The sequence below is a fragment of the Theobroma cacao genome, chromosome 4 (genome assembly GCF_053813885.1).
Source record: "Theobroma cacao isolate CCN51 chromosome 4, ASM5381388v1, whole genome shotgun sequence".
Lineage (NCBI taxonomy): Eukaryota > Viridiplantae > Streptophyta > Magnoliopsida > Malvales > Malvaceae > Theobroma > Theobroma cacao.
This window is the reverse complement of record NC_142642.1, coordinates 1,971,505-1,988,655: the sequence shown is the minus strand read 5'-3', so window position 1 is coordinate 1,988,655 and position 17,151 is coordinate 1,971,505. Positions and strand designations below refer to the sequence as shown.

General features: G+C 36.4%; 1 protein-coding gene and 1 non-coding gene across 2 annotated transcripts; both read right to left on the bottom strand.

Annotated features, from left to right (window-relative positions):
- Positions 1-10,067: 10,067 nt before the first annotated feature.
- LOC148763052 (small nucleolar RNA snoR8a) lies at positions 10,068-10,160 on the bottom strand. The gene has a single exon (XR_016026086.1). It is a non-coding gene; the product is annotated as a small nucleolar RNA snoR8a (small nucleolar RNA).
- Positions 10,161-14,632: 4,472 nt separating this feature from the next.
- Positions 14,633-16,292, bottom strand: LOC18600964 (UPF0481 protein At3g47200-like). The gene is made up of 2 exons (XM_018118811.2): positions 16,124-16,292; positions 14,633-16,043 (listed from the first exon to the last, which is right to left on the bottom strand). Exon 2 carries the CDS (start codon positions 16,006-16,008, stop codon positions 14,704-14,706), a length of 1,305 nt encoding a protein of 434 aa, XP_017974300.1. The 5' UTR covers positions 16,009-16,043; positions 16,124-16,292; the 3' UTR covers positions 14,633-14,703.
- Between the last annotated feature and the right edge of the window lie 859 nt (positions 16,293-17,151).

The window sequence follows — 17,151 nt, the reverse complement described above, 5'->3', positions numbered from 1 at the left end:
ATAACATTTTATTTAGTCAAGATTACCGTAGTCGGGTGACACCTTTGCTCTTTTCATTGGTGGAGGACATCGATGCTTGGAATGTCTTTCCCTAGGGTCACTATATTTGGAGGTTGGCCAAGGACTACTTATTGAAAGGGTTCGAAGTGCTTGCCTCAAACTTGCAGAAGGATACTCGTTTACGCTACAACGTTTACAAATTCGCGTGGGTGATATAGGTACTGTCATGTAACATTTTTCAGTTTTCTTTTGACATAATAATTTATGGTTGCACTCGTTTGTCATTTACGGTCTGATAATGGTTACATTTAACTTGCAGTTCTGAGCAATGGAGGCAATTCTTGCCTTCCAAAATACAGTTACCCCTTCTACTCCGAAGGACAATGTCCACTCACGTATGTGCAAATGGCAATGCAATTAAAAACCGAAAGACTTCTACAAGGCGGTTGAGAAATTGGAGTCATCTCATCATGTGAGTAAATATCTACTAATTTGTGTTGTGAATTTGTATAATAATTTTCTCTAAAATTTAATGACAATACCTATTTTGCAGTTGTGGTCACTCGAAACCTTGGAGCCTACCCTGGATGAGCCCACACGAGAGTATTTTGTGGACATCGATGTCCCCTTATCTGAGGGTCACCAATACGTGCCAATAGGGCACATCGAGGATCGAGCAAACTGGGGTTTAGGTGCTAGGGAAAATAAAAGAAACTTGAAGGAAAAAAGAGCCACTAGTGCCATGAAGCAGAAGCACACCACCACTACTGGAGACGATGAGCTGTCGGGCCTTGAGTTAATGAAGGAAAGGGATGACCATTGCAATGTCAGTGAACAGTCGGTGAGGACGGTTCTAATGGTTTGTGTTCAACAATTCCATATGTGATTATTGAATAACATATCTGTGTTTACAATTGGACCATGCGACGACAGCTCCTCAACCACCAAGAGGTCCTCCTCAGACGCATAATGCTAACGAGCCGTCGGTAAAATCAGTTCTAATAGTTTGTGTTCAACATTTTCACATATGTTTATTAAGTAATACAGTAATTTCTGTTATTGCAGTTGACAGGGACAACAATATATCCTTAACCATCGATCGATCCTGTTCAATCGCACAGTGCTAACAAGCTGCTGGTAAGGATATTAAAATTCTAATGGTTTATGTTCAACAATTTCATATATGATTATGAATAACATAGTAATATATGTTATTGCAGTTGACTCAATCGATAAAAGTCAATGACAGAGTAGTCACCAAACGTCAGCTGCGACGGATCATGCGGAGGCATAAAAAAAGACATGTTGGAGCTGAAGGCTTCAATCTAGTCATTGACTCTCGTAATGCAAACGTTTGAGGACCGTATTGTTGGTCAGATTCTAGACGTTCTGAAATCACAAGTACGTTATTCTATCTTCTCTCATATATTGATGGTTTACATTTAGCAGGTGTAGTCTTATTTTTTATTCTCAATTTATGGTTTGTGGTTTTTTGTGAGTTAATGGATTTTTCTATTTATCTCGTTCTGTAGGCCGGTGCTTCATCTCACCATGATGGTGAGCACCACGATGATGTTGATGATGGGCAGCATTATGAACCTGGTGTTCACATTCACCATGATGTTGTTGGTGCTGACAGAGAGAATGTAAATCATGTCAATGACGTTCTCAATGATGCTGTGGCAGAGGATGTCACCCTTCAATCAGTTGATGCTGAAGGAGACCATGTTCTTGAGGTTAATGCGGTTGTTAATGCATCTACAAAAAGGGAGGGGGACCTTCACTCAGTTGAGGCTGAAGGAGACCATCTTCCTTAGGCTGATACAGTAATGGAGGCAGTAGTATGAGGGGATTGGAACCTTGCATCAATTCAGGCGGAAGGGGACCATGTTCCTCAAAACACTCCTGAAAGCAACGCGTCACGAGTGTCGTCACTAGAGTTGTATAATGTCCATCATCATGAAGCACTTAATTCAGACTCAACTGAATAGGCATGGGTCAAAATGGCCAGCAAATACATGGCAAGCCCGTACGTCGATCCGTCAATAAGCCGTCGAGATCTGAAGAACTCAATGGTGGAAACGTACGAAGCTTTCAAGAAAGACGAGTTTGAGAGGTAAGCTCATAAATAACATTGCGAATATTGTTTTGAATGAAACATTAATCCACCAACCCTTTTGAAATTCATTCTGTTACATGTGCATGCATAACGTCTAGATCTTAGGGGATCAAGAGGTTGACTTTTTTACAACATTAGAAGATCCCAAAGAGAAAATGACAAGTGAACAAATAAACGCATGCCTCAGCGTACTGTGTAAACGAATGACAAGGCAAAAGTCCAAGCTGTACAACACCTGTGCATGCGTGATTGATACGATATTCTTCGTAAGTTTATTAGCACATTTTTCAATTTTAAAAATACTAAAGTTTTAGATTGCATGAAATGTAAGCTAATGTATACATGTTTCACGGGACAGCATCCATATGCTTGACACTGCATATCCAACAGAAGATGGACTGTTCACTATGAAAATTCCAGATGAGTTACAAGGGTACGTGGAGGGTGAGGGCCGACATGAAGTAAAAAATGGGAAGATGTCGATTTCATCTTCGCACCTTGCAATGTGGGTGGGCATTGGGTGGTTGCGAAGATCAACTTGATCAGGTGGATGATCAAGCTGGTGGACTTCACAAGAACTTTGGCTACTAAGGATAACGGAGTGTATGTGGCTCAGATGACATCCCTTACGACAATGATACCAATCATCTACCACCAATCCGGTTATTTCCAAAAAATGGGTCGAAAGACACGAGATTCGACTCCGATGCCATTAGAAATTCATTTGCCAAAAGCATTAGTGCATTGTCAAAATAATAGTGTCAGCTGCAGTATGTTCACCATAGGGTACATTGATGATATTTGCAATCGCAACTAATCAAAGTTAAGCAGAATATGATTGCTAATATCCGTCGCCAATACGCTCTGAAAATTTATAGCAATAGTTGTGAGAGCGAACCCTAAACTCTTGCGCCATGAACATATCTAATGTTGTATGTAGATTTTTTTGTAGACATAATTAATGTTATTAATTTTAATAATATTCATACATTTTATACATTAATTTTTCAATTTAGACACAGTGCCTATAATCTTCAGAAGCTTATGTAAATTAAATTAATAGGGGCATGGCGTGTCACCCCATAATTATGCTACCACTCAACTTGTCACCCCATAAATCTACTATCATTCAGCGTGACACGACAAGATGTCATCGACATCTAACAATTGGGGCGTGGCATGTCACCCCACAATACTGCAACAACTCAACGTGTGACCACATAATTCTGCTACCACTCAGCGTGTCACCTCATAAATTTGCGACCATTCAGAGTGTCACCACAAGATGTCATCGACATCTAAGAATTGGGGCGTGGCGTGTCACCCCACAACACTACAACAACTCAGCGTGTCACCCAAAATTCTGCCACCACTCAGCGTGTCACCCCATAAATCTGCTATCACTCGGCATGTCACCACAAGATGTCATCGACATCTAACAATTGGGGCATGACGTCTCACCCCACAATACTGCAACAACTCAGCGTGCCACCTCATAATTCTGCTACCACTCAGTGTGTCACCCCATAAATCCGCTACCACTCAACATGTCACCACAAGATGTCATCAACATCTAAGAATTAAGGTGTGGCGTGTCACCCCACAAATACTGCAATAACTCAACGTGTCACCCCATAAATCCGCTACCACTTAACGCGTCACCCCAAGATGTCATCAACATCTAGGAATTTAGCCGTGGCGTGTCACCCCATAATTCTACTACCACTCAATGTGTCACCCGACGAGATGGCATGGTAGTGCCACATCATCGTATCAGACTGGGCATGATAGTGCCACGTGGCACTGTGATGCTGACATGGCACTTTGAAGTGGCAGTGCCTCATGGCACACAAGAAGGAAAAATTTTCCCGCCCAAAAAAAAGAAGGACTAAAGTTGAGAAAAATTTACGGTTCAGGGACTAATTTGAATAAAATTTCAAGGTATGAGGACGAAAATGAACGAAAATAAAGAGATTAAATTGAGCCAAAAAAATATAATTAACAAACTTTTCATATTATTAAGCATCTTTTCTTATTGCTATCATTTCAATAATAAATATATTAGACTAAAAACAAAAGTAAATGAAGCCATATATTAGCTTTATGATCATTTCTTTCAAAGGGAGTTTGAGAAATATTTTTTTAAAGGTAAAAATCTAAATTCCATTAAGCAAAGCAACCCTAAAATGAAGGAAATCACTCCCATAAATAGCTCCTTCTTGAGGAAACTATATAATTATAATTATTATTATAATATGAAAGACAGCAAGAACATCTACCTTTTTAGGAAAGAAAGGCAGCTATATATATATATACAAAACAATGTACAAAAACCTTTACAAGAGGTTTGTAAGCTAACAATAGTTTGACCAACATCTAATAGATTGGTTTCTTTTAATACCCCTCATTTTTTCCACTTTTTGACAACCATTGAAGCAGTAGACCTAGTAGCACCTTCACTTGCATTAGAAAGAAGTTCACTTGCACCAACAACAGCTTCACTTGGTGCACCAACAGCAGCTTCACTTGGTGCACTAGTAACAGTTTCACTCGCTCTACTAGCAAAAGATTTTCTTTTTTGACTTTGACTTTTTTGTGTGCTTGTTTGACCTTAGACATAAAAATTTAAAAAAATAAGTAACTAGTAATATAAATAATAACTAAATCAAGCAACAAGATACAAAATAGATAACACTTACATGTTGTGTTGGACAATTTGACCTATTGTGTCTTTCTTGACGGTAAATCAAGGATTTCATTATCCTTCAAACCCTTGACATCTTTTTCTTTGGCCCTTCACCTTCTTCTCTTCTCTTATCCTTCTTCGGTCGTCCAGCAAATCTCTTTACGTATGAAGGTAAGACAACCTCCATATTTCGTTGAGGCCAGAACTTTGGGCCTCTAACAGGATGAAGCAATTGTTTATAAGCCTTAAGGTATTCAGTCTTTTTAAAATAATCTGTTAAATAATTTGTAGGGTCCTCTCCCTCATAATTGATAGCATTGATGGCATGCTGGCATGGCACTCCACTGATGTCCCAAGCTCGACAACTACATGTCCCATGCTGCAAAGATACTGTGTAAGTCTCCCTTACCAACTTGTCAAGATTTTCCCAAAAGACTTCATACAAATGGGCCCTATTCCAATCCATTTCCCATTTTGTTGTCAGCCCCCTAGACTTCTCAATTTGGTGAGTATACAAAGGCCATACTCAATATTCCACTTCATGCCATATTCCCAGTTCTTAACCAATCGTCTCATGACATAAAGTCTAATATCCTCAAGCATGCTGATGACTACTTTGCATCTTGCTTATATAATTACTCCATTAAATGTCTCACACATATTGTTCTCAAGAACATCGCACTTGGAGAAATTGGAAAAGAATGCTTGACACCAATGCATGACATCCCAGTTCTCAATCAAGTGATTGTATAAAGCCTCATTCATGGAGCATAGAAAGTCCATTTGCTTCTTGAACTCTAGTTGGTTTAGGGATCTAGCATAGTGCCAAAATTAGAACTTTAAGTCTTCATCTCTGAACTTTTTCCCCCACCTCGCGTACATGTGTCATGCACACATTCGTTATTCAACGAAGGAAAGAAGCTCAAACATAGCACTTAAAAGACCCTACAACAACAAAATAAATATGGTTGTATGCCTTATTTACAACTTTTTCAATCTTAATTAAATATCATACTATAGAATAATAGTGCAAATAGCATACTATATTAGATGAGAATAATAAAAAGTTGTAAAGACTTTTACTATTAATAGCATACTTTATCATGAGAATAACACTAAATTCATATCATAATTTCCAACATGTGATTATTAAAAGATTCATACAAAAGATACAAAACATACATACAGTACATAACATCAAATTATATTTAAAATATTTTAATAGTCTTATTTACTATTTTATTAAAAAAATACCTTTTGCATGTCGCTCATGATGGTCCATCCCATTCCATCTTCAATACCCAAATCAGCATATAAGAGCTCCCAAAACCATTTCCAATGGTCTTGTTCTCAACACCACTAACCACTACTCATGCAAAAGGGAACATTCGGTTGTTCCCATCTCGACCCATAGTAACCAAAAGTTGTCCTTTCACTAAACCTTTCAAGAAACAACCATCCAATCCAAATATAGGTCTACAACCTTTTAAAAAATTATTCTTTAATGGCCCAAAGTAGATATACATTCGATGACAAACTACTGCCTCATTTAGTGCAGACCTATCCACCTCTATTTTAATTGTTGACTCCTCATTTGTCTCTAAAAGCTCATCAATAGACTGTTTTAATCTTCTGAACTCATCGACATAATTATCTCGCACTTCCTTCATCACTCTCAACTTGACTCTTCTAGCTTTTGTCAGACCAATTGCCATACCTAGCTGTTGTCTCACCAACACTTTGATTTGTCTTACCCTTAGGAATGGCATCTTGATAATATCATCTTTCAACTTATTAGTCAAAACACTTGCTGTCACTCTCTTGTTCTTAATTATAGGCAGACAATTGTGTGATCCAAGATAAGTTTTCACTCTGAAGGAATTATCATTCCTGTGCTTTGAAGCTAGTATCTCCCACCGTAACCAATTCCAGCATATTTAGCTCTAACTCTGACCTTGTCATTTTTAAAAAAAAAATGAAAGAAAACCACTTAGTCATACTATACTTACACAAAACAGCTTTGGAATGTACAGGATCCTTGAAAGATTGACCCACAAAGAAGTTCAATATCGACTGATCCAAAGTACAAAACCTCCCACTTGACCTGACCCTTTGTGCCACATCAGCTTCAAACCCAGAGCTTATAGAAATGTAACTCCCTAGGTCACTAAAGTCAATATAATCACTATGATGTTTTGCCCTTGATGGTCCAACAACCGGGCCTCCATCATTTCCAATAGCTTCAAATGGGCCTCCAATAGCTTCAAAAAGGCCACCAGCAACTTTAAATTGACCTCCAGCAACTCTAGATGGGCCTCCAGTAGATTTAAATGGGCCTTCAACAACTTCACATGAGCTACCAGCATCTTTAAATTGACTTCAGTAGCTTTAGATGGACCTGCAGCTGTTTATTCAGATGGCCCTTCCTCATCTAATTCTTCTGATGTAACAACCAGTAACCTATCTCTGCTTGCCTTAAATTCTCTTATTTTCTCCCTAGCGATTGCCAACTTATCCTCCCCTTCATCACTTAACCATGTTTTATCAAAATAATCTTCATTTAAACCTTCTTCATCTTCATTTAAACGTTCCTCATCTCCAAGTTCATTATCTGATGAAAGAAACTCCATATCCTCATTGAGTGTTTCAAGCATTGGAGTACCATGTTGAGTTTTTTCCCCATGCTCAACATAAACAGAAAGAACACCCTTCTCTTTAAGTAATCTGCACAAACCATTCACACTTTTATCATCTAAAATTGCTCTTAAACCATTCCCATCTTTATAATATAAGCCTTTAATCAATCCTATATCATATTTTAAAGCCTTTACCATCTGTAATAGAGTCCAATAACAGATGGTATCGATATCCAGTATATCAACCATCTTTCTCTTCCCCCTCTTATATGCAAACTTGGGTTCATGAACTAAGATCCCCCCATGATGAAAGCATAATTGATAGCAATTTTTATCTACGTGATAAAATTTAAAGACTCAATCAGCATACATTAAAACAATTACAAATCTAGTATCTGACTATGAATTGAACATTAAAATTGCATGTGCCATTAATTGTGTGGAGAATATAATGCTGAGTAATAATGTAGAAAAAAAGTAATCAAAATAATAGACACAGGAATATACTACAGCTCAACAATATATAGACTTAGGCATGACCAATTAAAAGTTATAGGTAAACAAATCCAAACAAATGCTACACATGTAAATGCCATGAAGTCTAGAAAAAAAAAAACTCATGTGTTATAAACATCACACTAACTAAAAGTCCTCTTAATTCATCATACGAGTAACACTAACTAAATGATTGAGGCTTCATATTATATTGTTTTTGTACTCTTCTCGATTGAACAGAACTTAGTTTAATTGAATTCTAAATTATTTGATTTACTGAATTTAATCAATTTTGTTCCAATCACATCCTCACATGTCAATTTCATTTACCAGTATGTTTGGAGGGTCATATCATAATGTTCTATACACACTTTGAGATATTGCTATCAATCATGCGTTCAAAATGGATAATTTATTACCAACAACATCATACTCCTCTTTATGTGCCCTAACCACCATAAAGTACCCACATAAAGTCATTTAAACAGCCAAAGTTGGAAACCCAATCAAGGAGAATCTTAATGCATTACTTTTTCCTATATTTTGTTTGTCTTATCTAATACATCAGCAACAATAGCAAATTAAAAAACCAAAGCCAAATCAGCATACATTAAAAACACAACCTAATACTATAAACAAATACATCAGCAACAATAAAAAATGAAACACCAAAACCCAATCTCAGTCAACATTAAAAACAAAACCTAATACTATTTATAAGCAACAAAATGAATCTGTACTACTCTTTTCCAGACAAACAATCTTTTTCTTTTTCTTTCCCTTTCCTTTTCTCGATTTGCTTCCTTCTTCCAAGCTCCCACCCATCAGCTTTCTCGATTTCAACTTTCAAGTGACCCTGAATTCAAGCGTTCAAGCTTCAAGGTTTGTTAGTTTCAAGCTTGGAATCTTTCAAGGTTTGTTTGTTTTAGGCTAGGTTTCAAGCTTTTATGTGGGTTTTTGGTTTCAAAGTTTCTCAATTTTTCACTCTTAATTTAGTGTATAGGTTGGGTTTAGGGTTTAGCTTTAGTTTTTTGGCTAAGTTTCAATCTCGGTTTAGTGTTTAGGCTAGGTTTCAGTCTGGGTTTTTTGTTCTCTCTTGATTTCAAGTGGTCAAAATTTCAAAGGTTAACGGCTTTATCGAGGATAACTGTAGGTTTAGGTTTTAGCCATTATTTAAAGATAATTATCGAGGTTAAGGAGAAATGGAACCCAAAAGCCAAATATCACCCCCCACACCATCTGATCAAAACTGCCACGTGGCATTTCTTTTATTAGCATAATATATTTTTTCATTCATTTTCATCCTCATACATGGAAATTTTTTTCAAATCAGTCCCATAACACAAATTTTTCTCCATTTCAATCCCTTCTTTTTTTGGGTGGGAACATTTTTTCTTGCTGTCTACCACATGGCACTGTTGACGTGGCAGTGTCACTTTAGTATCACAGTGTCGTGTGGCATTACCATGCCCAGTTTGATACAATGAGGTCGCACTGCCACATCATCACATCAGGTGATGTGGCACTACCACATCATCATATATGACGACATGGCACTACCACATCATTTAGCCAGTTACACATACATTGCCACGTCAACCAAGTTTGCCACATCAGTGTGACATCAGCACTGAAGTTATAACCCTTAATGGAAAAAATGGATGTCATTAGAGGGAGGGACTAACTTGGAGAAATTCTCAAAATCAAGGGACCAAATTGCTTTGATTTTAAGTAGGATGAGTAAATTAAACAAAATGGGAGAGTACAGGGACTGCCCAGATATTTTGACCATTTAGTTACAACTTTCACAATTTACAAATACAATTCATTTGAAATTATTCAACTCTTACCCAATTTACATTTTATTTAAATTTACTCAAAATTTCTCATAAAACAATTTTATTTAAATTCAAATATCACAATCAAATTCTACTAAATTTAAATATAAATTTTTAATTTGGATCTATAAAAAATTTATTAATAAAATAAGATGGAACAAATATTTACAGTTATATTTAACTTTATCAACCATAAATACAGTTTTTAATCTAGGAAATTTCAACATAAAAAATATAACTTAAAATATTAAACAAAATAAAAACATAAAAAATAAATAAATAATTGAAAGGGTGGAACTCAGATTATATGGTTGTAACAAAAGGTTTGTTATGGCCAAATTAAGCAAGTCAGAACGAGGAATTACTTTTATAATCATCGCTAACTCCATATTTGGTTTTCATTTTTTTAAAAGAAAAAACTAAATCAATATATTTTGCTTATTTGAATTTAGCTCAAGTTGAAAACTAAGTTAAATAAATTTCAAATTTTTATACTATTATAAATAGAAGAAAAAAAATTCATTTAGTCATTTTATATTATTTTATTTTAACGTAATACAAGTTATTCATCAAAATTTGACTTCAGATATGAAATTTTTTAAAAAATTTTTTATAGAAGAAGAATTTAAACTTAATTTTTGTAAAAAAGATAAATTAATTTACATATTCTAGAATCAAATAATCAAATAAAAAATATTTATATATATATATATATATATTTTTAACACCATAAATCTTTTACACTTAAATATTTGGCTTATTAATAAGTATATCAATAATAATCTACTTGAAGAGTATAGGGACTTGGTAAATCTATTCACTGGTCAAAACCAGGGACAAAATGAAATGAATAATCAAATAACATATCTACGAAATAAATAAAAAAATAAAGACTCATCTACAAGAGAAAACAAACAAAAACAAAATATGAATGAATGTAAGAAATTGCAAGAGAAATTGTGAGAAAGGTATTGCACATGCCTCACACATTTAGTTATGCCGACAAGCTATCTTCATCTACAAGACACCCTACGTTTTCAGACATTGTCCTTCGTATTGGACAAGTGTTGCGTGTGTGACCGATTTGTCTACAAGTTGAACATACTTTCGATCGTCGCACTCGTGGAGGCACCGATTGACTTAGAGATGGTGCCAGATTTATGGATGGAATTGCAAATGGGATGGGCAATTCTGTCTATTATGCTTATACCTCTTGCATTGGGAGCATCTCCATGCTCGACTGCCTTTACGAGCCGATGGAATCTTTCTCCTCTTGGGTCTTCCCGTTTGGCCTTGCTAAGGTGGTGACAAGACGACAATTTGTTTCACATGAAGGGGGATGTCGCACTCACTAAGATGCCCTACTGAGCGAATGGACCCCGTATAACCCTCCACCAAAACGATTGTCTTGTAGTAGTTAGCGCAGAATTCAACGGCTTCACGTTTACATTTACTGAAAAATATAATGAACTCATTGTTCAAGCATAATGTAAATGTTATGTCAATTAAGGTTCAAATAAGAAACAAAGATATCTTGACCTTATTGCTGCAATGGCATGGTTGCATGGCAATAAATCTGTTTGGAACTCACAACATGAACATGTCTTCCTGGATAGGTTTGCAAGTTCGTCCATATTCCCATCTTTAACTTCGAACTCCACTCGATTGATAGGTTTAACTACAAAGCGATGTGCATCATTGAACCGTTTGCTCAATTGTTTGGCAACCCAAGGGCCAAAAGGCATGGTCACCTTGACGGTCTCCTCACACCAATTATGGAACCAACGTTGGAACATGTCTCTGATGAACTCAATCAAAACAGTGATTGGCATTTGTCTTGCATGCTTCAAGCATGAGTTAACACATTTTACAATGTTGGATGTCATGAGTTGGTATCGCCTTGTTGGTGAACGTGCACGTGCCCATCTCTCAAGGCCTATTCTCACAAGGTCAAAGTAAGCTCCCGCGTGAATCTGCTTGAGCTGGTTCATATTTCTATTGAAATCGAAAACTTATAGCAATCTCGAGCAAGGGTGAAAATATAGAAACATTGTCACGCTTGAACTTGTTTTTAAAGTTTTTCTTCAAGTGGTAACCGCATAAACCATGGTGTGCTTCTAGGTATGCATTTTGGATTGTTTTCTTAATGCCGAGATGCTGATTAGAAATGAACATAGTGTTTTCAAGACAACCAACCGCATCACACAGCTTGCTAAGAAACCATATCCACGAGTCTTCGTCCTTAACATGGCCTATGCCAAATGCAACTGGATATACGCACTCATTCGCATCTTTGCATACAGTGACAAACAGAACACCCTTGAACCTACCTTTTAGATTTATCACATCAATTACAATCTTAAGACGCATTACATCCCTAAACCTCGGGATACAAGCCTCATATGAGCAGAAATAATATTTGAATCTTTATGCCACATCAATAGCCACTACAGTGACTGTGCCGGGATTTTCTTGTTCCAACATATAAAAATACAAGGGTAATAGTCGAAATGACTCTTCCGGGGGACCGAAAACAAGCTTCTCTGCATACTCTTTTGCTTTCCAGCCCTTACCATACAAGCATTCCAATTCCCACTGAACCCTCATCTCACCAATTATGTCCTTAAGTCTCAATGCTACTCCATTAGCCTAAAGCTTGTGTGACATAAGTTCACCAATTATCTTCGCACTCGTGATTCGAAATCACCCTTGCAAACCATCGACAATACACATGTGTACCTTGTGGAACGTCCGAACTTACTAATATTCTCCTTCAGGTAATTTTGTTGCACACACACCGAACTTGCATGCCTTGTCCTTGCAACCAACTTCAAAAAGACCTTTACATGACCTTTTTACTCTTATCCTAAACTACTCTTTTAGAGCCAACATGTTCAAAGATCGTTTCAACTCGGCTTTCAAGGAAAACATTCTTCCTTTGTATAAGCGAACATCGGCACATGTCAACTTCTCAATGGTAATTGTTTGGAAAGAGAACCTTTCTGCACTTGGAATTAGCCACGTATGAGACATCCCTACATTTCCCATTTCTTGATAACTATCATCGAGCAATGTCTCAAGGGAATGAATCCCGTTTTCACTAGTGATGGGGTTATTGTATGAGGGGTCATCACATTGAACATCTCTTACATCAACACCTCTAACATGTTCCGTTTCACCTTCAACATTATTGCAAATTAGAATGTCATTGTCATAAAGCCAGTCATTGTCTAAACTCTCATCATGCCATTCATCAGGCCCATCATCTGAATTGTCATCAAATCTATCTTCATCGGCAAGGAACAAATCCTCATTTCCCTCATCAGATGTAGTATTATCCTCGAGAGTCGTAGTGTCACCCTCTAACATCACAGTGTTGTCTTCAAGTGTCGTTTTCTCATTTGAAAATGACATTACACCCTCTACAGTTTCACCCGATCGTTGCATTTGTTGGACAGAAGCAAGTAATTGATCCGATGCACATCTTGATCGGAATTGTGCAGCCAACTGTTCTATGAATGTCGTGTGTCTACCGAGCTACACAAACTCTTGTGCATACATCAATTGCCATTGTTGTGGGTTACAGACCGAACGTTGTGGTATATGTGAAGCATTGTAAATCTCATTTTGATTGAGCTAATCACCATGTTGTTCAACTTCTTCATGTGACATAACATTTATTTGGCGTTCCTTAATGGTGACATACACAACCAGAACATTCCTCTGTTCTAGCAGAATTAATGCAACATCCTCATTGTCCTTGATAATTGGGCGTGATAGCTCTCCGGGTGTACTGATCAATGCATGTAACTCAATCTTGTCAATTTCTGAGTTTACCCCAACAACATCTTCAACCAGCTTCATCAAGCCCATAAATGACAAATCACTTCTAATCTTCACATTTTTGACTCACCACCCTTGTAAATGCCAGCCACGCACTGACCACCGTATCTTATCTCAAGTCGCATAATTGGAACCCCATTGAAATTTTGAAAACAAAAAATTTGTCAATCATTTTACACATTACATGCATTGTTCTAAAATTTGTTAGTTATGTTGTTACACGCCATTTTCAAAAAAATGTTACACATCATGTTTAAAAAATGTTACATGCTATGTTCAAATATGTTACATGCAAGTTCAAAAAATGTTACACGCCATATTCAAAAATGTTACACGCAAGTTCAAAAATTGTTGCATGCCATGTTTACAACATGTTACACGCCATGTTCAATAAAAATCTTACACGCCATGTGCTAACACATGTTATTTCAATATATTTTTTAAACGCCGTGTGCATTATAGATGCATGGTGTGTAACAACTTTGGGCAATGTTTCTAATCCATGTTCTAATTTACATAAAAAGTTTCAAAAATTAATGTGTTGCAGCAATAAACCCAATAACATACCTTGATATCATCTCTGCTATAGGGCATGTTTATCGACAACAATATCACCAGATGCCGAGAGATAAACCTCAACACGATGATGATAGTGCTCAACAGAGAGTTGACAGAGCTGATATAGTTGAGAGAATTACAAGAGCTTATGATAATGGTGCTCAACAAAGAGTTGACAGAGTTGATACAGCTCAGAGAGATGAGCGAGCTGAAATAGCTGAGCATTTATTTCTATTTTCTCTATAGCGGGAGGGAGATATCGGGAGCTTAATTTGCCAGGATGTTTTTAAAGGCATTTTGGTTTACTCATGCTTATTTTTAGATAAAAACAAATAACTTTATATGGGTGGTTATTTCTGAAATCACCATATGAGGAGGGTTATTTCTCACAATTTTCTCTATATAAAAATATATATATAGCATGGTATATATGAAAGTTTAACATCTAACAAGCATGTACTAAAAACATTACATGACACGGCAATTTTCACTTTCTCTTCTACAATACAAGTCCATGGAGGAGGGCTTCTATTTGAAGACGATATAGTAGGTTTGTATGAAGGTGAGAATCAAAAGGGTAGCTGCAGCAAATAGAGAAACAATAGCCCACGGCTTACCAAAATAGTTATGCCTGTAAGAAGCGTGCCACCTAGACCACCAATGATGGCAATATCCATTCACTTGCTCACAAAGTCTCAAATAGTGGAACTCTTTCACGTAAGAATCATGATATAGAGTCTTAAAGAACTTGGCTGAGTCCTCTGGAATCAGCCAATTATCTATAATTTCATTATCACATAGTATGTCCATGTCCTTGGGTGTGCTGATGAGGTGGCTTAGAATTATGGCGTAAGATGTGACTCTAGGAGTACAATTTGGATAACACTGCTCAAAACTGATAAGATTCCTGAAGATGGTTTCTGTGGTCTCTTGGATCAGCAAAGATGGCATTTCAAGGATGCCATTGCTAAATCTTATATCCAATATGCTACTGGATGCAACTTTCCTGAATTTGATTCCAGCTTCTTTGATACTTGTGGCAGAGGGAAAGGGTTGCCATCCAAAGCAGTGATGGTTATCTTCACCTCTGGATGGCAAAAGCAATGACTTCCTCAACAAGTCCAGAATATGTTTGATCTCCTGGTTGGCAAAAAGGTGAGGTTCAATGGAATGTTTATCGGATGAGAAAATGTTACCAAAGAATTCAAGGGTAAGCTCAACCAGGGACTTGCTTTCACTAGGACTAGCAGTCAAGCGAAATACACGCTCAAGCACTAGCCAAGGTATTTGGTTTTCTAGCAAAATCAAGTCATGATATAAAAATTGGAGCATACAGGACATGGTGAATACAGGGTCATCCTCGTCTTTGGCCGCCAACCCAGCATCCTTACGGAACAGCTCAATAATAAAGCAAGCATCAAGCACCAAAATTTTCACAAATTCATCTGGGCTGAAGCCAATTGTACCTGCATAGCACTCACGAGCCTCTTCCTCGACCTCCAGGATGACATCAAAGCACTGCCTCAAACTTGCCTGTGAATGCGATCGAGAGATAAGGCCTTGCAAATACTTTAATTTGATCTTTTCCGTGTGTGTCAGGTTTGGTTTGCCATGGTGAAAAGGCCCAATTGAAAATGCATTGGGGATGTATGCTTGTTCTTTGTGCCTGTAAAGTATGCTTGGTGTCTTGAAGATGCAACACCTAGATGGCATGAAAGTACTATCCTCTCCCATCAATTTTTCCAGGGAAGATGCCAGTGATTCAGTGGTAGAATTGATAGAAATAGCATGATCTCTTCCATCCAATGCCTTTATAGTGCTGTTCTTGTTCATTTTTTTCCCTTTCTTTCCTCAGGCAGAATTCCTTTCTGATAAAAACAGAAGAAAGAAGAAAAAAAAAATAGTAACGGATACCAAAATACAATGTTAAGATGTTTAAGGTGCTCACCCAAAAGAAAATTCAGCTTCTCGATTCAATCTTCAAATCTGCAGACAAAAGTCTGTTGGATAATGGAGCTAGTACTGAAAATTTATGGTCAAGAAAAGGTAAAAATTAGATATAATAACAAGCATTATTGCATCTTCAGGAGCAAAGCTTTGTGAGAACTGTTGGGGTTAGTCCCTTATATATTTGAAGTATAGCCGAAGAACAATAGTTCAGCATCATACTTCAATGGGAAAAAAGCAGATTAAAGGAATAAAATATTATAAAGGTAAAGCAAAAGATATAAAGTAGCCTTTTGTAAATCTTTTGATTCTAAATTAACATGAATATAAAGTAAAATAACACAATCTCCATCAATAATCTGACAATTTTAAATATCATGTGTTAAAATGACACAAGAACGATAAGGAGTTAAGTAAGTTTGGATTTAAAATTATCGCATTTCGTATTTTAAACGTGTCGACACGTTTAAAACATGATATTAGAATTAAACTCGCTTAACTTACATATAACACATTTAACTTGTTTAATTAATCATATTATTATATCAATTCATATAACATGACATGTTTAACTTGTTTGGAATACCCATTTAAACAAACAGATTAATGTAAATAGTGTTCAAATGAATTTTTCGTGTCATAATCATATCATGTCATATAAAATTTAATTCACTTGTTTAATAATTGTTAATTAATTATGTCTTATCTTATAACACATCTAATAAATGTATTTTGTACGTGTTTAGAATCTTAACATTATTAATTAATCATGTTTTTAAATGCATACAAAAATGCTAAAAGAATTTTTGATAAAGTAAATGGTACCCTTGTATTGACATAAAGTAATGTGTATACTTCCTCATAGAATTCTTGATTCTCATGTTATCCATTGAAGAATAAGAATACTAGCCAAAGTTTAGCATTATGGATTGAACTTAGAGAGAAATGGGTTTGTTCATGTGACATTAGAATAAAGGAAAAAGATCACTTTTGTAATTGGTAGGGTCAGATTGGGTTAAACAATCTTTG